The 25,264-nt window shown below is 37.4% G+C and overlaps 3 protein-coding genes across 3 annotated transcripts; 2 read left to right on the top strand and 1 right to left on the bottom strand.

Moving 5' to 3' along the window:
* Positions 17,497 to 19,805, bottom strand: LOC109228959. The gene is made up of 6 exons (XM_019394236.1): positions 19,696 to 19,805; positions 19,339 to 19,378; positions 18,567 to 18,673; positions 18,370 to 18,441; positions 17,992 to 18,211; positions 17,497 to 17,814 (listed from the first exon to the last, which is right to left on the bottom strand). The coding sequence occupies exons 2-6, from the start codon at positions 19,346 to 19,348 to the stop codon at positions 17,777 to 17,779; spliced, it is 447 nt and encodes a 148-aa protein (XP_019249781.1). The 5' UTR covers positions 19,349 to 19,378; positions 19,696 to 19,805; the 3' UTR covers positions 17,497 to 17,776.
* Positions 20,377 to 21,294, top strand: LOC109229978. Its single transcript, XM_019395523.1, has one exon. The coding sequence runs from the start codon at positions 20,377 to 20,379 to the stop codon at positions 21,292 to 21,294; it is 918 nt and encodes a 305-aa protein (XP_019251068.1).
* On the top strand, positions 21,968 to 22,798 carry LOC109229977 (proline-rich receptor-like protein kinase PERK12). The gene has a single exon (XM_019395522.1). It carries the CDS (start codon positions 21,968 to 21,970, stop codon positions 22,796 to 22,798), a length of 831 nt encoding a protein of 276 aa, XP_019251067.1.

Raw genomic sequence — 25,264 nt, 5'->3', positions numbered from 1 at the left:
TGCTTAGGTTTTGGATAAAAAAATATGTAAAAGTATTCTCGAAAACTGACTTAATGTGCTTATCTACAGGGTTTGGCCAAAATAAGGAAAGAAAGCCATATTCAACTTATGAAGGAGTTAAATTTGCACAAGTTCCAAGCTGAGACTGAAACAGTGATCGTGAAGGAAAAGAGCGGCTACATAAGGTCCACCGCTGAAGCGGCCACAATTACAGAGTCCGTGGAAATGAGATTCAGAGAAGATGTTTTTGGGTACAACAGTGACCGATGACCGTGATGAAAAAGTGAGACCGTAGAATACCTGACGAGGCCGCGGTGGTATTTCTACAGAGAGCGTTGATTGAGGAGTGCGGTCCGCGTCCAAATTTTGCGGCCGTGGATGATGCTAACGCGGAGGCGGTGACATTTATGCTGACTGCGAAACCAAGTCCAAACCAAGTCAAAAATTAAAGAAACGCGGTTCGCGCTTGATTTTGCGCGGCCGCGAAAGTCCATGAGTTGATGCGCCCATTATTTCGTTGACAGCAGAACTTCCATAGGGATATTTTTGTCTAGTAATTTCAGCTATGTATAAATAGATCTTTTTCACATTTTTAGGTTATCTTTTGTATCAGAGAGCTCGTGAACAGCCGTAATTTACCATTTACAGTAATTTTGGAGCAACTTTAGCTTATATTCTTGTAATCAACTTTTATGGCTTATATTTCATCTTCATCTTTGATTTCTACCTTGATTATGAGTAGCTAAACCCATTTGCTAGGGTTGTGACCCAAGCCTAGTATGGGTATTTAATGGGTCTTCAATTTTAGGGCTTAGTTGTTTATGGGTTAGTGATATTTAGCTTGATTCATGCGTTAATTGTAGAATTGGTGGTTGCAAACATTGATTCGTGCCTTTATGACTTAGACACTTCAAGAGATTGATAGCCCCAATTAAAGGGATAAACCTAGAGATAGTAATACCCAACTTGAGCCAATTTTACTTGCATTGTTTGAACACTCAATTAGTCTTGAGAAAGACAATTAGGGAAAATTCACTCAAACTACCAATAGGTATAGAGTGAGTAATCATGAGGCTATATCACGACCCCAAATATAATAAGTTTGTCCTAAATTTTAGACCCCGTTAGATGCTCGCCTAGGTGTAAGTCACTTCACTAGTGCTTTTTATCAATTGAGGAAACTCTTAAAAAAAATTGTACTTAGATTATTTTCAGCAATCAATAGCAATTAAAGTAGAATAGAAACAAATCCAAGCTTGGTTAGAAGTGCAATTAAAAGCAACAAGCGTAGTGACGACGTCCAAATCCACCACTAAAAAGTAAATGGACACGGCCGCATGCAATATAATTTACCCAACTATGAGTCGGGGTCGAATCCCACATAGAACAATATGTAGGCGATAAGATAATTATCACTTATCAAGCAATGCCAAACACTAAGAATTTGGTTTTGAAAATATTTTATATCTAAATGCGGAAATGTAAACTAACCTAGAAAGCAAGTAAAATGATCAATGGATACAAGTAAGGATGCATCGGGAATTACACTCAAGTAAGGTTCCAATATATTTCATGATTTTACAAATATGAGCGAGTTTATGTTAATTAGCTACAGATAGTAATTCTTAGTTAGCTTCTTCCGAAGACTAACAAGACTTCCTAATTGAATTATCCCTAAAATTATTAAGAGATTAAGCACATCCGGAATGGCTACAAGTAGTTCAATCCTATCCCTAGGTAGAATCTATAAAATGAGGGTTAACGTCTCAAATTCTTGTTAAGTAATCTTTCCCAACCCCAAATTATCTTTTCCAAAATTAATTCGGAGTTATTGGGCGAGTCCTAGGGTTAGCTAATCCCTTTGGAAACATTAAAGAACAAGAATAATTAAAGAAACAACAACTCACTTCATAAAAGGATAAAAATCATTCAATTTATAAGCACAACAAGATATTCAATCCACACTTTAAACAAGAATATTTCCATAAATAAGATTCAAGTGTTGGATAAAATACTACACACTTAGCTATACAGTACAAAGCAAGAAAATGAAGAAACAAACATAAATGGGTATGAAATTCTTAACCACAAGCTTGAAATCTTCAAAACCCAAGTGTGTGTGCAAACCCTAGCTTCAAAACTTGTACTTCTCTAGTCTATGAAACTAAAAGTAAGCCAAAAGATCTGCCAAAACTATGCTTGGATGGGTATAAAAATGGTTTGGGGTTGAGAAAATGTGAAATGACTAATTTGCCCAAGTCTGATGCCTGTTGACCGCATCTGCAGATGAATTCACGCAGATAAGGTTCCGCAGATGCAGATACCTTATCGCAGAAGTGGGATTTTGAGATATGCTTGACACCGCAGATGCGGACTCCAAAAGTGCAGATGCGCTACCGCGGAAGGGAAAAAGCAAACGCAGATGCGATTTCTGAGAAAATGCCCACCTCCGCAGATGCATGTCCACTCTCACAGATGCGAGGTCACTTCTGATAAACTCTTCCGCAGATGCAGAATCACTGGAGAATTTTCCATTGTTTTCATCCTCTTTTGCTCAATTCAACTAGAATTCAATTCAAATAACTTCGTAGCATCATTTACCTAAAAATCTAACAATACACACCATAAACGACCTCATATTATAGTTAAAGGACATAAAAGCTAAGGAAAAGAGACTAGATTGAGTGGTAAAATCACCACTCATCAACACCCCCAACTTAAAGCTTTTGCTTGTCCTCAAGCAAATCAAAACCAATACTTCAATGAGGATTTATCCTTTAAAACACAAGTTGTATTGTTATTATTTACAAATCACATTCTCCAATTAAGTACCATACTTATGGATTTGGTTGGTACTAATAATTAGGCTCAAGTATGTGTATCTTTTTCGAATGACTCCCTCATTTAAAAACAACTTCAAGAATGTGCAAGGGAGTTTCAAAATAATCAAGTGACAAGAATAAGCCTCAAGAATTGACTCAAAAGTACTAGTCCACTACATATGCTCAACTTACTCAATTTCACAAATCCTTCCCAATTCATGTGCCCTCATAAGAAAGAAAGTCCTAAAATCACTATATTTACAATACAACATAAGGGACAAATTTACAAAAACACTCACTCTCACAAAGAATTTCAAGTGTTGCAATATCTCATACCATAAGCTTGCCCTTATTTTAATTCATCGCCTATTCAAGAATGTTCGGCTGGAGGTCCCATAAGGACTTTTTAAGCTTGTAATATAGGTTTAGGGAAGGGTCGGATAAGCATTTGGTACAAGTGACTTCATCCTCCTTGAATACTACTCACATTTGTCATTCTTTTTGCACTTTGTTTCTTTTCAAATCCCATAGCTTCAGTGGCATCTAGTTCCCAATATAGAATCACCTTAAATACCTTTGTAATTTTCTTCAAGGCTCCATATTTATATACATACAAATATTTCTCTCTTTCTTTTATACACATTTTTGTTTTGGAGATTGAATAATTTAATATGAACACTTTGAGGTATATGTTCCTACACTCAATGTACAACCTTACCAATATCCACTTTGACACCACACCCCCAACTTAGGCTTTTAGCCTCATTCTCAATGTTCAAGGAGGGACGGGTTCAATAGAAGGAATTATTTTATAAAAGGGGATAGGTATGTAATGAGGTGGCCAAAGAAAAGGTTAAAGGCTCAAATAGGGTACTAGTGATATTATTTATGCAATGGTAGGCTTGAAAGGCTAAAGAGGTTTTGCAAATAAAACAAAGAATGTCTAAGATCATCCCTCCAACCAAACATACTATCATTAGCATTGAAAGACCAACCAGGCAAGTTCTAGATGATAGAAGTAAACACAAAATTTATATGTACAAACACTAACACACATGACACATGAATTAATCAAGACGGATCAATCGTTTTCTAATAAGAACGTCTAGAGCAATATTATTCAAACTAGTGGGAAAAGAGTCACTAAAAGAGCCAAAAATTCATCACAAAATTATTCTTCACCATGCAACTTACTTGTTTTAGTTCAAAACCAAAATTTGGAGGGGTATTCTTAATTCACATTTAACATACAAGAGACTAATTTTATTAGTACCAAATAATCCAAAAGTCTCCTCCTAGCAAAACAAGACTAATTCCCTTAAGAAAGTTGTCACGCCATCTATCATAGAGAAAAGTCACCCGGTTCACTTCAAAAATGTTCTTTGGGAAAGAACCGTAGCATGAAGAAAACCCAAGGAAATATTACTTAAGGAAATAAAAAGAAAAGAAAACAACACTACTAAAAAGGATTCTAAAATAAAAGCGACTAATACTAATAACAACAAGCAACTAAAGAAAATAAATAACGAAAGAAAGATAGCAATAAGAGCACCTGCTATACAAAATAGCCTGGCAAGGGTACACAATATCCACAACAGCAGAATAAGCCCGGCAAGGGCACACAGTATCCATAGCAACAAAATAAACACAACAAGGACACACAATATCATAACATGAATACAGTATACTCTTACACCCACCCCCAACAAAAAACATTGCAGTGTCTTCACTGCAAAATATCAAATATAAAGCATAGCTAGTTTGAGGGTCTCCCTGAGGTCTTCATCAGACTAGCAGATTGTGGGAGGACGACTGATCAATGTTGTGTATCACTCGTAGAATCATCATCATCAGTCTCCTAAACATCATCATCACAACCATCACCAGTAGTCTCTTACATGAAGGAATACTCATAGCTATCATCTTTGTCCGCCACTGGTATCTTCTTGCCTGGGTTTCCCCATTTGAAGATGGCCTTTATGCCTCTCCACATTTTTATCATGAATTTTCTCTTCTTCTTGTTCTTCTACTTCTCCTTCTCGAAGTCTGAATGGAGATCTGCATGCGCCTTGGACAAAGTGTCGTATGCTGCCTCAAGTCTGGTCACTGATGCTGCCATCTTCTCATGAGAATCTTTCTGACTTTTTTGCGCATCTAAGTAACTCTTCATTCGTCCCAGGAGAAGTACGAAGGCCCAGGCTGGGAGGATGAAAGCCCACTCGGAAGCTGTGATGCTAACTCCAGAATAGATGCAAGCTTGGAGTTTAGCACCCCAAATGGTCCCTCAGGTGCAGCTGCCTGCGAAGATGACCCTGAACCAGCAGCCGTGGTGGTGACTTTCCTTTTTTTGCTTTTGACTGCACTACCCTCTCTTGTCACTCTCAGTGGATGAAAAGGCTTATCATCTGGTAGCCATCGATTGGTGCCACGCACCTAAACCTCTGTTCTAATGCATAGCTGTGTGATCAATGAAGGGAACATCATCCCTTCATCCTTGTCTCGCAAATACTCCCTCAGCTCCCGCAGGATGTAGTAATCGACATTCACAGGAATTCCATCCAGGAGGCATGCAATAATCAAAGCCCTAGTATAGGAGACATCTGAGACATTTACACAAGGAGACACCCTGTTGCATACGATGTACAACCATATTTTGCCTCAGCTGTGAAGTCAATTGACCACAAACCTTTTCTCCTATTTCCCCATTTGGCTCTCAGGCTAGGAGGGTAGAGTTTGGAGACAAGCCATTCCCTATTTTCACAATGATCATTCTCTTGCACCGACTCTATTGGATAGTTTTGAATCCCAAGAGTGTCATTTATCTGTTGTATCCCAAACCTTAGCAACTTTCCTCTAATGACGATTTATGGGCTAGCAAAATCTGTGCGCTTAAGGTTAGCGTAGAATTCGCGAACCCACTCCTCTTTAGCTTTGCATGGAGTGGAAATGAAGCATGACCATCCGGATGTATGGAGGCGGGCATGGAAACCTGGGAGCTTCTCGGCCAATTTTTCTTCGTTGATCCCCTTTTCAAGCACTATCCACAAAAGAGGTTGTCCAAATATCTACACTGACAGTCAGCTGACATGAAGCGTGTTTCATCATACGGTTCCTCAACCTCCTCCTCAATTTCATGTTGTTGTCCGCTCATGTTAGGGTCCATTTTATCTCAAAGTACCTTCATAAAACCAAAACAAAATCAGTCGGGTAATAGAATAATGTTAAGCAATTCAAAACATTGCAATTAGTCCAAAGAATCAAGTTGAACGGTGTCACGCCCCAAAATTCGAGGAGCGTGACCGGCGCACAACCGAGTAAACCCGACTGAGCAAGCCTGACAGGTTTCATACATACTACCCAATCTTTGGACAAAGAGAAAATATACATCATTAATCAAATTCTATAAACAAGTCTTTAACGATTTACATTTCACTTCCATTAGCAACTTCGTTCATAATTATCAAAATATTACAAGTTCTTATAAATATTTGCCAAACATCAATATTTCTACTATAATTCTAACACCCGACACTACCCACAACCTGTCTACGGAGCCTCTAAACACAACTGAAGAGTAATGTAATATGGAAATGGCGGTAACAAGGATCTGGCTATACCTTACACAAATACCAAAATAAGGTTCCGGGAAGAAAAGCGGCATGAGCCATGCAGGGCCCCGAGAGGAAAGTGGCTCACCAATACAGCTGCCTGTTGATACCCAATTTTTCCCTATGTATTTTTATACTCAAAATAATTTCAAAATAGCATATGTATGCATATATAAGCATGCCCAAAGGTTTTGGTATTTTTCTTAATCTTTAAAGTTTTTTTAAATCAATTTATTGCCTATTTTAACAGTATAAAATCCAATCGTTATTCCCAAATTATCATTTTTGTGAATAATTTATTTTCATCCTTATACTTACACCAAATGTGATTAAGGTAATTTTTTGCATATTTTTTATAAATTCATTTGATATTTCAAAGCTAAATTACATTAAATTACAATTATAGCCTCTATTATGATTACTAAGGTTTTGCAATTATAAATTTGTTCATAATATTTTTAGATTAATGTTTATATATCATTAACTAGTTCAGTACTTTTAATTTGTTTTTAAATTATTTTTAACTATTTTAATTAATTAAAAAGGGGAGAAAGTGGCTATTTAAGAACTGGCCCATTTTTGTTTCAATTTTAGCCTCAATTTGAACCCCCAATTACACCCAATTAAACAACCCACCTTTAATTTGGACTCGCCCTAAACCCAACTCACCTAACCCGCCCGGCCACCCCGCTTAATCTAGGTCGTTGATCATTTTGATCAACGACCACCATTTCTTCTTACCTTTTTTAATTCCCAAACCACCCTAACCCTATCTCATTTCCAAAATCCGCTGCCCTCAAATCCCTTCGTCTCTCAGACTCTCTCTAACACTCGAAACCCTAGCCGCCACTACCGTCTTCTCCGACCAAAGCCTGCCGGCGTCCATGGCTTCCCAGGCCATGGATGGCCTGTGCTCTCTTCCCTTCACCCCAAATCGTGTTTGTCCGAGGTGTTCGAGGTCCAGCCTTAACAAGGCCTGTTCAGATCCTCCGCCGATCTAAGTTCCTGTGGTCTCTCCGGCTCCGTTCCAACGTGTTCGAGCTTCGAAAAGCCTAGCCATGGTCCAGACTTGTTCGAGACCAGATCATTTCCAAGCCTTCTCGTTTCTAGGGTTTATGAGAAACCCTAAAAAAGCTTGTTCCAGGTTCTTTCTTCCCTTGTTTTCTTAGATCTGTAACAGATCCGTGTTCTACTCGAGTTCTTGATGCTTTTCCCTAATTTTCTTTCTCAAAATTAGTCTGTTCAATTTAGGGTTTTCAAAATCTTAAAAACGACTCTTCTTCTTCTCCTTTCTTTAGGCGAATTTGTCTGTTCATGCCATGTCTTATGTGTTTCCGCTTGTTCTTATGTTTTGATGTTAAAATGCATGTTTCTATATCATTGCTCTGTTATTGCTTCTACTGGTTTTTCTACAAGTATGCTTTACATGTCTATGTTGCATGTCCTTTTACTATTTCTCCTACCGAGATTGTTTGCCTTTACTGGATTCGTTTGAAACTTGTTTCTTTTACTGTTTCATAAATTCTATGACACTTCTCTTCTCTTCTGAATTCATTTGAGTTCTGAGCTTTCTCTTAAACTTGTTCTTTACAATTTTTCACTCTACTGCTTCTGATTTGCTATGTGTATCTGTGTGTTTTCTCATGGAACTCTGAAAGAGTTCCCTAAGTGTTATTGTGAGGGCTTGCCTTCTCTTTTCTATATCCTACTCGAGCTGAAACCCTACGTTTGGGATTTTTGCGAGTTTTGGTTCTAGGGTTCTACTCTAAAAACCCTGGGCTCTCGAACTCATGCCGAGTTTACAACCAATTGGAATTTTCCTGCTTGTGATTTGAAACTTCTTATGCATGTCCTCTCTCTTTTGTTTGATACTAGTATGCTTTATATGCAAGGGCTTTTCTTTCGAAATGATTCTGCTAACTCGTGATTGATTCCAACCCCCTTTTATTAAGACTCGATTGATTGCTACTGATTTTACAATTTAACCTCTTCCCCTCCTTTCCTGACTAAGTTCATTCAAAGATTTTTAAATTTCTGGCTGTTTGATTGCTTTACTTTCCTTATTTTCTCAAAACCGTGTACCATAGGATCCTTGCCTTAAATAATCTCTATGTACTTACCCTGTTTTGTTACTGAAAAGGTTTTAATTAGTTTCCTTTCCTTAATTACTCATGCCGTTTGAAATCAAATCCCTTAAACTAAGGGAGACCCTTATGTGATTGGCTGAAGTGTTATTTCCTTGCCTTTTGTTTACTCGTTTTTGCACTATAAAAGGAGACAACCTTTCAACACTGAAAAACAAGTTCTTCTTCTGCATTCTGCATAACAACACCTACAGACCTCTCTGTCTTAAATACTATTACTCTCTCTACTTTCTCTACTACTGTTTTCTCTACTGAGCACCCTGCTCCTTTTTTCTACCTACTGTGGAAACCATCTCGAGCTCCTGAAGTTTTTGAGCTGCTCCTGTTAACTTTCTGGCTGTTTACTTGCTTTTGCCTGTCTTGCTGTATTGAGATTGCAACTGGTATGTCCTTTATAGTTTAAATAATACCCCCCAACTATGTGTTTACTTCTCCTCTTCTACACCTTCTTCACTATGTGTTTATGTTCTGCTTTCTTGCATTATGTAACTATATCAATAGCCTGTTACACTCTTTCTTTTATGTCTTTGCATCTTCAGTCTGCTATGCTTTTCTTATCTTTCCTTAATGTTCTGAATATGCTTTTTCTATGAAAATCCCTTCCCTCTATTCCCCTTTGTGTGTGAGTACTGTCCTGAATCATGGCAGCATCCCATATTGCTATCCTTGACTCAGAAATTGGTACTCTTGAATCTCTACTCAAATCATTTCCCATTCCCTCTCCCTTTTTTATGTGCTGAGCCTTGACTAGGGTCTGGTGGTGTCCTAATCACCATTCAGACCTAAGTTTGACTTCTAAGAGTCTGCCCTTATTGGTTTGGACCTAAGCAGAGGGTCAGGGGTGTGCCAGCCTATGCCATGGCTGGGTATGACCACCCTCTGCTACGGTTCCTCTCTCTCACTTTGCACTTATTCCTAGTTTCTAAGTTCTGTCCCCCTTTGGTAAGCCATGCTTTGGGACCTTGGAGTTCCCTCCGAACTTGGATACTTGAGGGCTGGTAATTTCACACTGCACTATTCTGTTACAATATTTGTTACTCAGAGTGTAAGCATTGCCTGGGGCTCCTGGAAGCTCCTTGAAACTTTGAAACACTCTGAATAAGAGAGGGCATGGAATCTGGATTTTGGTGAAACACGTGTTATTGGGTATTAAGATTGAATTAGGCTGCTCGGATCTAGCTGTAGGCTGTGATGTATTTTATTTATTTACTTTCTTTCCTCTGGTTCTGTAATAATCTTGTATAAAGAACTCGGGGAAATATTAGTAAAGGGGTATGAGAGGGTTTTATATTTACTTGCATATGATAAAGGGTAGATACCATGCCTATAGGACCAAGGTTATTCTTTAGTCATTTAGATATCATGCCTATAGGTTCAATGCTTAAATCACCTAGAGATCATGTCTATAGGCTTTTTAACATTCCTTAATTCAATCATTTAGAAATCATGTCTATAAGATTTAATATCGCAAAAATCAATAGAAATCCTGCCTATAGGACCTAATAATCAAATAATCCGTTGCATATAGAAATCATGCCTATAGGAAATGCATAAACGTTAGGCAAACTGTAGGGTAATCAAATACTTATTTCTCTTAATGATTTAATAACACTAAAAATCAAGATGTAGATACCATGCCTATAGGAGCTCAAACTCGCCTAATGTGTTTAAGTAATAATAATCTGAAAATTGGCTTCAACGTTTTCAACAAACTCGTACCAATCTGTTTATTGCAAAACTCTTACAAGTCTGCAAATTCTTAACTTTTTTCTAAACTTGCATCTTCTCTTTGCTGAAACAGTTTTCAACCTTTTGCCTGAATTTCCATCTCATGAAACTGCTATTTCAAAACAGTCTTTACTCTTTTTCTTTTAAGGTCTCTTCACTTTCGAAACTCTTCTTAATAATTCTACTGTATTTTACTTCTGATTTTAAAACCATCTCTAAACTTCTGCAATTTTCAATCTGCTGTTTCAAAATCTTCTACATTAGGTTCTTAATTAGTAACCTGTTTAAAATACCTCAATTTCTGACAATTGGATCCGGGTTGCCTAATGCAGACTTTTTATCCAACTTTATGTGTTAAACTAATCTGTCCGCCGTTTAATTTTTAAAGACCAAATCAGTATATGCAAGGCATGCTAAACTAGATGCTATGTGATCTGCAGGGTTTATGTGAGCCATTTGTGTGTTTGTTTATTCCTCATTATTTGTTATTTGTTTTGATTGTCGCCTTAGTGTTTTACCCTTTTGAAACTCCATATATGCCTATACTCCCTTTCCTCCCCCCTTAGGATTAGAAGTCCTAAAAACCCCGGGACTGATAGGTTGGGACGGGTACTAGCATGCAATAAGTAAACGAGACTAATCGCGTTTAATACCTTAACGGGGTGGGAAGGGTAGAATATGGAGATGATGATCGGTGCGCTAGTATCATAGGCGACCCCTCTTCTGAGGAGTGTGTGCGGGGTATGGCACCGAGGTGATCCATATTGTATTTAAACCTAGGACCCCTTTTCCCTTTCTTCATTTGTATAATGTTTTCTTAAAATTTATGTTTTCTCCAATTAACCTTTCTCTTTTCAGAAATTGTTTATGTCCTTTTCCTCTTTCAAAAACTTTTCCAAACTTATTTGTATTTACTATATGCAAACCTTATTTGTTTCCGTCTACTCTTCTTAAAGTCACAACTAAAGCATGGCCGGGAACCACACTAGTGGATCTTGGGGGGTGCCTAACACCTTCCCCTCGAGATAATCTCAAGCCCTTACCCGAACTCTGGTTTTCTTTCAAAAATCTTCTTCTTTTTTTAGTGTCCTAATGCACTATAATCATTAGGTGGCGACTCTTCAAATTCAGTAACCCGATTCCTCAAAAAGGGAATAAGAGTTGTTTTTGCCCATAATGTCGTAAACCCGATTTTGCCTTTCGCGGGAAAAGGGGGGCGTCGACACTGACGGAAAGTGGAGGAGGTGCTACTTTCGGTGGACTGGGGTACCTGCTATAGAACCACCTACAATAATAACAAGAATGTAACGCCCCCGAAAAAAGGGACGTTAGTGCCATCGAATAGCACTAGTATGTATAACTAAACACCATCTAGTTAGAAAGAACTAACAAACAAGAATAAAGAAATCATAAAGGTCATTCAAAAGCTTTAACAATCACCACATCATCAAATAAATGAATCATATAATCTTTCACATGATTTCCATAACTTAGTTTGGGGCACTTGATATTGTTCATCATCATTCATAATACCACCGCTTTCTTGGGCGGAGTCCGATCACGACCCGATCGACTAGGTTGCCTTATTTGAGACATGTACTTCAATCACAATCTCATTCTCAATTTTCTGAATTCAATATCAGCACAATATTACCATGTGTGCGGCATGGTGTCCGATCACGGCCCGATCAGCTAGGCCGCCTTACCTAGGCGTTGTTCCTTTCTCATTAATCATCTCATTTCAATCTTTATTTCACATATATCAATTTATAGGCACTTGGGGCCACAATTATCACATCATACTTGGCACTATGCCACATTTCATAACTCAATCTCTTCTTTCCCACATTTCATATCATTTCCACATATTTCACATCAATATCAATCTCAACAACAAGCCATTCAATTCAAGATGTCAAGTACACATGATAAATTCAAGTTATAAGCACAGAGAGGAATTCTCATGACTCGGCACAATAATCACAATTTAAACTTGACTTGAAATCTAGGCCATTTAGCATATACTTCACATTATTCAATTTCAATTTATTGTCTAAGCATTTCAATACATGATTCATATTCCTTGCACCTTTTCAAGTTATCAAAAATAGCACATTGATCATATTGGAATGCATCTTTCACAAATATAGGGCCACAACACCAATTCATGTAAAGTATCAATCAAAGCAAGAATCCAAAGTTCAGTCTTACCACATTTACACAAGCATCGATAGAGCTCAATTTCTAAAAGACGGGGTTTTATCCATACATACCTTGTTTAACCCTTTACGATATCATTTTGAGCTTCTTAGTAGGTATTAAACCAAGCAGACCGAAACTGGTACATAGTGAGTTGAGTCTTCTTTTGACCCCTTATAAGTCAAAATCCACGCAAACAATCCTATCAACCGTTTAATAATGTCCGAAATAGGTCAATTAAATTTCAAATATTGCATGTTTTTAGAACTAACACGGCGGGGTTTTAGCCATTTTTCGTCGGAAAATGATATTGTTTAGTTGTTCTCAAAATAATAGCCGAAAAATATATTTTTTGTATATATATATATATATATATATACAAATTTTATACACTTTCCTGCTATCGAATATAAATAGTTTCTGTCGCGGACTAAAAGTGATAATACCCCTTTTTCGTCAAGAAAGAATATACAAGGTTTAGCCAAGATTTACAAATTGTCTCTAAACTTTTCTTTTTTATCTTTCTACTGAAGGTTTGGACAAGTTGAATCTAATTATCAATATTAGATTATCAACTTGATAAGTGGAGGTTCATCGACAAGAAAAAGTCAAAATTTCGTTGTTTAAACTTTTGAATATTTCAAGAGTTGTATGCAGGTTCATGCAACCCAAAAGTCAAAGAAAATTTCAGGATTTCAGTTCTATATGCATATGTGAAAACTAGGGTTGGTATTATAGTTAATTAAGAATTTAAATCACATGGTGTTAAACTTGCTGTCTCTCCTTCGAGGGACTATAGCATAATTTCCCATAGCTTCCAATATAGAGGTTTAATTTATGGGTAGAAATAAAATGATAAGTAACATGTTTGATCAACCTAGCTACTAATTGTTGAATGAGACTAAACAAGCATGACGTTTGAGCTTACGATGCAAAAACGGGTAATGAAATTAAAATTCTGTCAATTGTACATTTTAAAATAAATTAAAACTCCAAATTTACATTGGAATATCCCACAAACACGAAACTCTACTGTAGTTAAATTAGTACTCTCTTCTGTCCACTTTAATTTATTTTTTGGTTATTTTTTATGGTCCACACAATATTTGATTTTTTAAGATATCAAGAAGGAATTAACTTTTTTTTTTCAAAATTGCCTTGGAGTAAAAAGTCTAGGGGTATTTAGTATATTTCTATGAACAAATTAAGGTTAAAATGGTAATTTCTATTGTTAATTAATACTAAAATGTGGATTCCGTAATATTTATGAAAACAATTAAAAAATTAATTAAAATGGACCGAAAGAAATAGATATTTAAAAAAAGGATAATTTGTTATTTTGTCACATGTAAACATAGGGATTCATATATCGCGTTAATTTCTGTGATGAGGTATCAATGGATATCTTATGTTTAAAGTAATTACACTGCTTAACAACGATCCAGTATAATCCCACTTAGTGGGGTCTGGGGAGGGTAGTGTGTACGCAGACCTTACCTCTGTTTCCAAATAGACCCCCGACATCCTTCCCTCCAAGAACTTCCCACCTTTCTCTTGGGAAGATTCGAACTCACAACCTCTTGGTTGGAAGTGGAGGTTGCTTACCATCAGAGCAACCCCTCTTGATTGGATCTCGAATTATTAGATATTCGAATCATAATCATTATTCATTGCATTGTGCATAACTGCATATAAAGTTTGTGTGACCACATATCTAATAATTCGAGATCCAATCATAATCATTTCTGCGCATTAAATTTTGTGAGACCACAACACTACTAGAAATTCGAAAAAAAGTGACCACAAAAAGCGACCAAAGTTGGTCGCTTATAGGTCAAAACGCGACCAAAAAACGACCAAACAAGCCTGGTAGCTATATTGATGGTCTCTTTTATTTAGGGACCAAAGTTGGTCGCTAATTTAGCGACCAACTTTGGTCTCTAAGCTAAATGGACCAAATATTTCGGGTTTTGACTATAGGGACCAACTTTGGTCGCTTTATTAATTTAATATTATAAATTTGGCGACCAAAGTTGGTCTCTAAATATAAAATTTTTTTTTATTTATTTATTATTAATCATTAAAAAAAAAGCGACCAACTGTGGTCTCTAATCCAAATATTATATTTTAAAATCTAGAAAATAAAGACCAAGGTTGGTCGCTTTTTTTTTTTTTTATTAAAATAGCGACCAAGGTTGGTCGCTAAATTCATGAATTTAATTTATTTTTTAAAGATAAGCGACCAACTTTGGTCGCTATATTACCAGAAATTATATTTTTTTAATGGAATAGCGACCAAGTCTGGTCGCTTTTTTTTAGAAATCTGGGTAAATAGCGACCAACGTTGGTCGCTATTCTCCAGAAAATTATTTTTTTTAAATGAAAAGCGACCAAATAGAGACCAAAGTTGGTCGCTTTTCTGTGTATTATTTTGGCAGAAACTGTCCGTTTTGGCAGCTACACCACCTGCCAGTCATACCAAAACCCTAACAAGCAACAACAACAACAATTCCAACAACAATACCAAACAACAACCCAACAACAACAACACACAAACAACATTAAAAGCTACATTAAAACCAACAAAGTGTAAAGTTCAATAGAACTACCAAACTAAGTTAACTCTTATTACAACCCAATCGAAAACCGAGTGTATTTGTCTAGTTCAAATTGTCTAAAAGTCAATCAGTGTTTTGTACATCATTATCATCACCGTCTGATGAACTTTCATCATCATGACGGTATTGAGAAGGGTCTACTTGTCGAGGACGGGAAGAGCGATCACGGGGAGGACGGGAGGAACGAGCACGGGGACGGCCAGCCTCTGGCGATGATGGCCGAGACCGGGGAATCGGAAAAGATCCAGAAGCTAGGAGAGTTTTGATCTGCTCTTGCATGCCTTGGCACTGAGTGACCACGCCAATGTAATGAGCATCTCTAAGCCTTTCTCTTTCCTTGGACGCTTCTAGCTCGGATGTGAACTTTTTCACAGTCTCCCGCATAGCGGAGAGGCTCTCCCCATCAAGTAGTTCGGCTTGCGAGGAAGTCCCTATTCCTTGCATTCCACACCTATAGCGATGGAATTTCTTAATAGGAAGGCCGTATACCTTCCCCCATTTTGGACCGCCTGCAGCCTGCGTCCATAGTCTTTCAGCATCCTCGTCCGAAAGTTGGATTGGCACGCTCGACTCATTGGGTGGTTGGCTGCGTATGAATTCCTCAACTTCAGTTGTGAAGCGATCCTATAAGAAAAAGTAAATCGAATTAGTATTTCAAAATTTATATAAAAGTAAATGAAAATACTTAATGAAAAGTGAAAACTTACATGTACAGTCGAGGCTCGTCCCTCGACCCACCTTTCTTGATCCGTCTCTTTCTTCTTTTTCTTCACAATATGAGTCTCCCAACTTCTTTTCCTATAAACTCATAAATTTTAATTAATAAATAGAATAGATATACTTTGAAAATTAAAATAAATTAAGCAATTACGTACCATTCTTCTTTTTATTGTCCCAAGGTTGATCGCACCTCCAGTGTGCAAGGATCCTCCCTTCTCAGATGCGCGAGCTTTCTTTCCTTTTTCGCTCTTCTGTAAGAACTCTGCAGTAAGCCATTGCCTTTGCAAATCATCCTATAAATTCTGAAGCAACCAGTCACGCTTCTGGTTCCTCTGTCTAGCTTTGGAGAAAGTATGCGACAACCGCTTGCGAGCTTTGAGATGAAAATTTGCAGCCACGTCCGCGTTATAGAGGTATTCCCATACACACTTGCTTTTTATTTCAAAAGTTAAATATTATATGGAAATATCATAATTATAAATAATTATACTGCTTAAAATAACATTTATACCTTAAATTCATTGAAAATTGCCTCATTCAGCGAGAATGGGAATTCACGCCAAGACGCATAAGGGGCATCATAAAGCTTTTGGTTGCTTTGGTGATTATCCTCGTAGTAATATTACTCGGGATGAACCCATGAACGTTGTAGTTTGAAGCTTAGATTGTTCTTATTATTTTATTATATTAGTTTATTTATTCAATCTTGCGCTTAATTATTTGATTGCTTGATCACCAATTGAATACTATCTGCGAATCTAGGATTGAACTCGGGAGAGGGAATTCTAGTTCCAACGGTAGCTCCACACATAATCATGCATAACGACCTCTCACAGTTGTTGATGTGCAAACATCTATTTTTAGTAGCCGGCCAATTGCATTACCAATGTTTTCTAGAATTTTTCCATCGTAAAATTCTGTAGGTAATTGGGGAAGTCTAATCCATACTGCTGAGTTTGTGACTTTCTCTTGAGTGGCAACAAAGTTTGGCTTCCATCTTGTAATGGAGAGAAAATGTCCGTTAATGAACCAAGGGCCTTGATGTATTGCCATATCCATATTTTCCTTTTTCTTGAATTTAATTATGTAGTAGTCTACGCCAAGGTCGATCAATTGAAAATCTTTAGTTGGTCTCCATAATTCTTGAATTTTTCTCTTTAGATCGTGGTGTAACATTCGTTTGCCCGCTAGCTTCACAATGATGGAATTTCTCCATGGCTCATAGATTCGTACCTTCTCCTCATTAGAGAGTTATGAACTTGATGCCCTTTGAAGTCATTAAGGTTGATTGATCAACTACTTGTTCTTTTGAGTCTATAATTGGGAGGTCCATGTTTGGTTGATTTTCAATAGAAGTGAAGAGTAAAGGGTTTGAAGTGGTTAGCATATCTTTGAAGCTAGGTTTGATCATGTTTTGCTCAATATGTGGGGGTTTGGATGGTATTGTGTGTTGTTGTTCATAGGGTTGGGGATCCATTTCCCAGAGAGAAAGTTCAAGCGCCCTTTAGAGGCAACAAACTTTGGTTTATAAAAGTGAAAAAAATAAGAATAGTCAAGAGTTAGGGTCATATTTTCTTTTATTTAGAGGAAGTAAAAGCATGTAAAATATTACAAACTCACAAGGAACAGCAGCATTTTTCAAGAACAGAACCGCAAATAAAGAGGAAGGGGAGTTGTTTAAATAACTCAGTAAATACGAGAGAGGAAATAGTATAACACACAAGAGGTAATGAGCAAGCTAAATGGAAGTGAAAACAAAATCAGCCTCAACGCTAGTAATCTCTTAAGGTTTCATTAGTGTACATATAAATATAATAACCAGAAATTACAATGCTAATTATAGCGAGAAGTATTAACCATCTCCTCTCCTTCGCTACCTTCGTCAACCAGAGTTTATATAGTCGAGCCTCAACTGCCCTCAGTCAAATTTTTCCAAGTTAATCGCCTTGACCAGAGCTCCATCCACGCTCATCGTCTGTCACAATTATAAAATGTAAGACATAAAAAATAACCAGTTTTCTTCTTTTAACAAATCAATGCAAGAAGATGCAATTAATCTACACTAACAGTTAATAATAGCGAGTGTCTCAAATGGTTTTATCATTTTTTTGAAGGCCAGCTAGATACACGAAAGGTAAAACTCTTGCTCTACCTCTCACGGGGTTGATAATTGAAAATCCATGCCTGACTTGATTGATTTCTTGATATTCATGCCTGATTTGATCGATTTCTTGGTGGGCTTTTTCCATCCTTTGCGAGATTCCTTGCATGTGTTTTTGCAAAATTTGCTCTATTTCAAAGCGAGTTTGCTTCTGCCGGTAGGAAGAACATTTGTGTTCATAGACCAAACCCACACCTGCGGCACCTATCATCTAAACAAAAAAAGAAGTAATAAATCATGTCAAGCTATTGATAGGAATCTGTGTGAAGTTGAGGCGGCAGATACAAGATCCTACAACCGCTCACTAAATGTTGTTGTTTGCTAAAATTTGAAAGTATATATACATCAATGACAATCAATTCTGCATACCGTGAAGCAAAGGAGATAATGGACAGCTGCCTCAATTGCTTTCTTCTCATCAACAAGGTCGATGCGCATTCTCTAATTCCAGAAAAAGAGATAAAAGGAAGTGTTAATACTTCTGGCCTATCTAACAAAATAAAATTCTTTTAAAACTTTCTACAAGTTTTTCTCATATATAAATACATAATACTTAATTCGTTTACCTGTGCCATTTTGAGGACGGGTTGGTGGAATAAGGGATGCAGGGCACCACCTTTGCTCGGGCTAGAAGCTAAATGCTTTGCTGCAAAAGCGATAAGACGAGCGGGTGCTGACATGATGATGAACAACTAGATTAGTGCAAGCAAGAATTGTTGTGAAGCAGAATGCAAATACATATATATGATGCTGACAGCTAATTATTGAAGCAGAATGCAAATACATATGATATATAATTTGATGCATGCTAGGAGTGTCAATAGACGGGACAAATCATGTCTGGCGTCCAAGTTGGACTCGAGCCTACTTTTACACAAAGCAGCTAATACTTCAACCTCACTGTCACTTTGTTAGTAGATTGGCGATGCAACTGGACCAACTTATCGACTCCAAATTGAACAAACCAGCTAATATATAATACTTCAACCTCTCAACTCCAAAGTCTTATCCAAGTAGACAAACCAACAACTACTTCAATAGGCCTAAAGTGAAAAAAATTTGAAAACTATTCACATTCCTTCCCTTATTAAATTTTACCACACGGGCCTTTGCTCAACCTTAAATCTACGATTTGATTTTCTATGGATTTCAATGGCCCTAAGTATTTGTGTCTATCATTAGTGAGAATGATGGGCAATTTCTAATGCTAAAGGACTCTACTAGCAATGGATATACACCATTCTGGGGTTTAGTCACACAACAGTGCCAACGCCATAACATAAAGTGTTAAGCTTTCTAAGAATTAATCACAAAATTAGAACTCCAAAAAAGACTTACCATTCAGCATGATGATGTTGATTGTCGAGAATTGAAAATCCTGTGAAAAAAGGCAAGAGCTTTGAATCACAAAGTGCTGTATCAGAAATTGAATAGTATAAGGTAGGGTGGGTGTGGGTATATATAGAAGAATAAGTAGGGGGAGGCGTAAATCCTAAGCCAAACCAGAATTGGATAAATTTAGGCCTCGACCCATTAATAAAAATAAAAATTAATAGTAATAATAAACATATTAGGAATAGGAAACGTATTGCCCGGATAAATAGCAACTACCAAATGGGCTTCAGATGGGGGAAGAAGAGAGATAGGGGATCAGCGGATAAAGGACAGGAGGGTGACGGAAAAGGAGTCAGTTACCGGCGAAGCGAAACCGTTGGTCTGAGCTTGATGCAGATGTCGGTCGGAATTTGGGGAATTTGATCTTCTTATGTGAGTACCCAAAGGTTCTCGATCGTGTACGGGAACCAGGGTTAAAACTTCATTGTGTTATGTCAGTTTTGCCCTCGATACAATTCATGGGCACTCCCTAAGCTGACAACTTAGAGCTTGTTTGGATTAGCTGATAAGTATTAGGTGCTAAAAAATATTTTTAAGTGCTGAAATTGATTTAGAACTTGTTTGGCCAAGTTTTTGAGATGCCAAAAGTATTTTTTTTTCCTTCAAAAAAGTACTTTTAAAAAAATTTAAGTTGTTTGGCCAATACCGAAAAGTACTTTTGGCCAGCAGCCGAAGTAATTTTTCTGCTTTTGGAAAGAAGTAGAAAATTTTTGCTTCTTCCAAGAAGCAGAAGCAAAAGTGAAAAATTAATTTATTCAAGACAAAACTATCATCACCATAAATTTATATTTTCTAAATTATCCCTTACTAATTAAAGTTTTTTCTTTTCATTTTTGTTTCTAATTTTTACCATTCTTTTAAAATTAAAGATATCATATAAAATTTTATTTTAAGACTATGAAGGTTATGTACGCAACAACTAGTTATTAATAAAAAAATCAAGAGGATTGACTTCAACAGTGGAATTCTTCTTTCCTTGTTATGGAACCCCAAACCTATGATCAACAACAAGATAATTCAATCCCCCCAAAACCCCCAGATATTGATCCAAAATTCACCAAACCTAGCTTCAAAGACATGCTCATCACTCAAGATCCGATGTTGTTTGCAAACCTAGGAAATGATCATGACAAAAGCTCCATATTAATGGATCAAGATGATCAATCAAATACTCAATCCCTCTTGCCAATCTCAGAAGGTATTAAGTGTATCTCACTTTCCCCTGAGGATAAAACACGCATCTATGAGCCATGGAAGCATGCTATCATCATCAAATTGGTGGGCAAACGTATGCTACATCACTACCTAAAGAAAAAAATTCAGGAACTTTGGAAGCCATCTGAGGACTTCCAACTAATTGACTTAGGAATGGACTACTACATCATAAAATTAAAAAAAAAGGAGAACATGGAAAAAGCTATGCAACAAGGACCTTGGTTTATAAATGGATATTTCCTCTCCATTATCCATTGGAAACCAAATTTTGTTGCAACTAAAGAGAGGGTCACCAAATCAGCTGTTTGGATTAGACTTCCTCGGTTACCCACTGAATTTTATGATGCAAAAATTTTGGAAAAAATTGGTAATGCAATTGGTCGGCTACTAAAAATAGACGTATGTACATCAACAACTCTCCGTGGTCGCTATGCAAGACTATGTGTGGAATTATCTCTTGACATGCCAGTCCAACCTTCCATCTATGTTGGCCATCACAAGCAAACAATCCATTATGAAGGGGAGAACTTCCTTTGTACAAAATGCGGCAGACTAGGACATATAGCACAAAAATGCCCATTTTTTCTTCAACTCAATAAGAACATTCCAAATGAAATTACATGCAAGGACCCTCCATCCTCAAAGGAAGGTGATCAAGAAGTCTGGACAACAGTTTCTTTTTAAAAAAAGAAACAAAATACTATGAAAGCCACCCCAAGATACCCCATCCCGGATAAACAAAACACTGGCCCAGGTATTCCTGTTAAGCTTTTCAATGCTACCACGGGTAAGTATTTGGATACTAAATTTTTTTAATACATATCTAAAAATGTTAATCAGTCTATGCATTCTCCTCCTTCTATGCTTAGAGACCAACTAAATTTGCCCATGGAAAACCACTATTCTATTCTAGACGACGAGCTAATGGTTTTGGATGAAACCACTAATGAAACCAATAAACAGACCTCTATTAACACTAATAATTATCCTATTAAGGAATTACCTAGTGACCAGCTAATGGTTTTGAATGAAACCACCTATGCTCTTAAAAATAATCAAGCTTCCTCTATTACTAAAAACCTCACTAATGAACAATTGTCTAAATTAGCTACTAATTCTGCCATAGAACAAAAAAACGTGGCAAGCAACACTAATCCTACGCAACATTTGGCAAAGTTGGCCATGCAAAAAAAACTCAAGAAATGACTTTTCTACCCCTACTAAAAAACAAGGTACAACTACTAACTCTACCCTCCCTAGAGGAGACGAAAGTAATCAAGCATTTGTTAACCACTCACCCAAGCAAAATCTATTACCAAGATCCGACTACCATCACCTCCCAAAGCATGTTAGCCAAATGGCCATTGATTTAGAAACATCTTGCCAAATGGCCAATGAACCCCCACACGCAAAAGAATTGGAAAGCCACCCTATAAACACTCCCCTTGAGGAAGCACAAAACCTACAAAAGCTCTTTCCAATTATTAGCCCCCCAACCAATCCCCAACAATCATCCAAGAGTCACACCCCCACGCCTGCCCTAGACCTAATTAATAGTGTGGATACTCAAGATGCCAACCATTGCTTCAGCCAGCCGGAGAAGACAAAGGCTTCTCCAAATTCTTCGACAAACAAGATTAACAATGGAAAATCTACCACTACCCAACCCTCAACCAGTCAATCCCCAGATCATCTATGTCCAACCACCCCAAGCTCAAAATTACCAACCTGTCTCATGGATGGAGATGGGCCTCATGGGACATGCATGCTCGTTCAACATCCAAGTGAATGGCCAAGACACTGTGATCATACTACACGACACTCAATATCTAGCCCAACTAGTGACAGAGGGCATGAGGTTGGCTATGAAAAACTACTTGAACCAAGCTTGGCTAAACAATATACTTCAACCCCTAGCCCCGTCAGTGAACCCACAGTTGGTCCATGCAATGAGGAACCAATGGAACCTCCCACCCCATTTCAATCCAATATACCCACAGAATGCCCTAATGGATATGCCTTTCTTCATGCTGGAGAACATCTCCCAACTAAACCCCATTCTCTTACCATGGGAGCAGCCACAGCCACCCCAAGCAACTCCAACTCCACCACCACCCCCATCCCTACCATCCAGAAAATATCCAAGAACCAGTGGAGGAAGCAATGGGAGAAGAGGAAGAGCCACTGAACCTCCTCTTAGAACGAGTCCTAGAAATCTCAAGACTAGACGGGGTAAAAGTGTTTCTCTTTTCGGAGGGGCAAGAGAAGAGGCATGTGCTCAGTTTCCCATTGGTATTTTACAAATGCTCGATGGACATACGACCTCCTCAATCCAACCGTAGGAAATCGAGCTATGATCCTTGTCCCGTCTCTTCGGAGGAATCCGGTGATGGGGGAGGTAAGAGAAAATGGGAATCCAGCCAACCAAAACCTCAACTTATCCATGAATAGGCCAACCAATATCATTATTTGGAACATTAGAGGAGGAAATAATGACACCTTTAGAAGAAACTTTAGCGACATGGTGGACACTCACAGGCCTTGCTTAGTAGCTTTGTTAGACACTAGGATGGGTAACCATTTGGAGCTTTTGGATGATTATGGTTTTACTGAGTTCGTGGAAGTCCCAGCGGAGGGACAAGCTGGAGGAATTGTTGTGCTATACAATCACGAAATGGTCACTGTGCAAAACTTTGTACGTAGAGATCAAGAAATCCATGCCACTATTGAGGTAAACCCTATCCGCCAAAAATGGCTTCTTAGTATTGTTTATGCTAGCACTAATATTTTATGTTGTAATAAAATGTGGGACAATATTCAAAGTCTTAGTGAGAGCTTTAAGGGACCTTGGCTTTTAGGAGGTGACTTTAATGATATCCTTAGTTCAAATGAAAATTTTGGTGGTAATCCTATTAGATATAGTAGAGCTAAGTTCCTTTGGTCAAAAATTAACCATTGTAATCTAATTGATCTAGGGTACAAAGGTTCAAAATATACTTGGTCAAATCTTAGACACAAAAATAGAGGTTTGATAATGGAAAGATTGGACAAGGTATTTGGAAATGAGGATTGGATTAATTTATTTCCAAAAAGCTCCATTATTCACATACCTAGAACACATTCGGATCATAACCCCATTCTAGTTGAATTAATCCACAAAAGAAATACCCTTTATAAACCTCCTTTTCGACTGGAAACATATTGGTGCAAGCACCCGTCCTTCAATTCTCTAGTTCAAAATAACTGGAGTACTAATGACTTTATTAAGGATAGTACCTCCTTTAAAGATAAAGTAATACAATGGAAACATCTTACTTTTGGTGATATCATGGGGAAAAAAAGAAAATTTTTAGCCCGGATTCAAGGAATAGAAAACTCCAACCACTACCCTTATAGTACTTTTTTACAAGAACTACATTTGAGCCTCAAAAAAGATTTTAATGATTTATTACTCACAGAGGAAGACTATTGGAAATTACGGTCAAGAATTAATTGGTTGAATGAAGGTGATGCCAACACTAAGTTTTATCACATAATGGCTACTAATAGGAAAAGAAGGAATAAAATTAACTATTTCAAAGATAATGAAGGAAATTGGATAAATGACCCTAATTTAGTAACAACCCATGTTACTTCTCCAACATTTTCGCAACTTCTCATGTTAAGTCTAGTAGAGTTAGCCCCCTAACAAATGTCACTCAGCATGTTATAAACTTGCAAAACCTTGATAAACCCCTCTAGATATTGAAGTCAAGCAAGCTATTTACTCTTTCAAGCCTTTTAAGGCACAGGGACCAGATGGTCTACACCCCTTCTTTTTCCAAACATATTGGGGCTTAGTAGGTCACTCTTGTGAGCACGTGATTTTTGCTTCACGAAAATTACTCCAAAGAAATCGAAAAATAAAACAAATGTCATTTGGGTACAGTTTTAAGAATTTGCGCGACATCTGTGGATAATTACTCGTGCTTTGTCCGTAAATATTTATCTTGTTTAATTAATTAAAAAAATATACAAAAATATATGTTGCATGCACATTTTGGGATTTAATTGTGCACTTAGGAATTAACTGAACCATGTTTTGATTTTAAAAGAAAGAAAATTACAAAAAAATACGTATTTGTTGTACTGTTGTCATTTAATGTACAATTGTGTGATTTTTGTTTTAATTGATATTTGGTCTAGTGTGTTAATTATTAATTAAGAGTTAATTAATATTTTGTAGGTTTTACAACTTATTTTAGAATTTTTGTTAATTGTTAATTAAAAGAAGAAAAAAAGAAAACAAGTGAAATAAGGAAGAAAATCGGAACTGGGCCGCTTAATTGGACCCAAAAAATCAGGCCCAAAACACTGTCTCTACCCGGTCCAAGTCAACCCACCTCAGAGACGTCCAAACAACGTCGTTTTGGTCACACTTTATCTGGGCCGTTGATCTCAAATTGATCAACGGCCAGGATTAACCCTTTACTACCCGTTCCCTGTACCCGACCCGTTACCCAGTCTAACCGGACTCCCTGTTTAACCAAACGGAGTCGTCCCCTGCTAAAAAATTGATACTGGCCGTTGATCTTGGATGATCTAACGGCCCAGGATCATTTCCCCACCCCGTATATAACCCTAATCCCTTACCCCACGCCCCCAAACCAAACCC

The sequence above is a fragment of the Nicotiana attenuata genome, chromosome 7 (genome assembly GCF_001879085.1).
Source record: "Nicotiana attenuata strain UT chromosome 7, NIATTr2, whole genome shotgun sequence".
Taxonomy (NCBI): domain Eukaryota; kingdom Viridiplantae; phylum Streptophyta; class Magnoliopsida; order Solanales; family Solanaceae; genus Nicotiana; species Nicotiana attenuata.
This window is presented reverse-complemented; position numbering and strand designations above follow the sequence as displayed.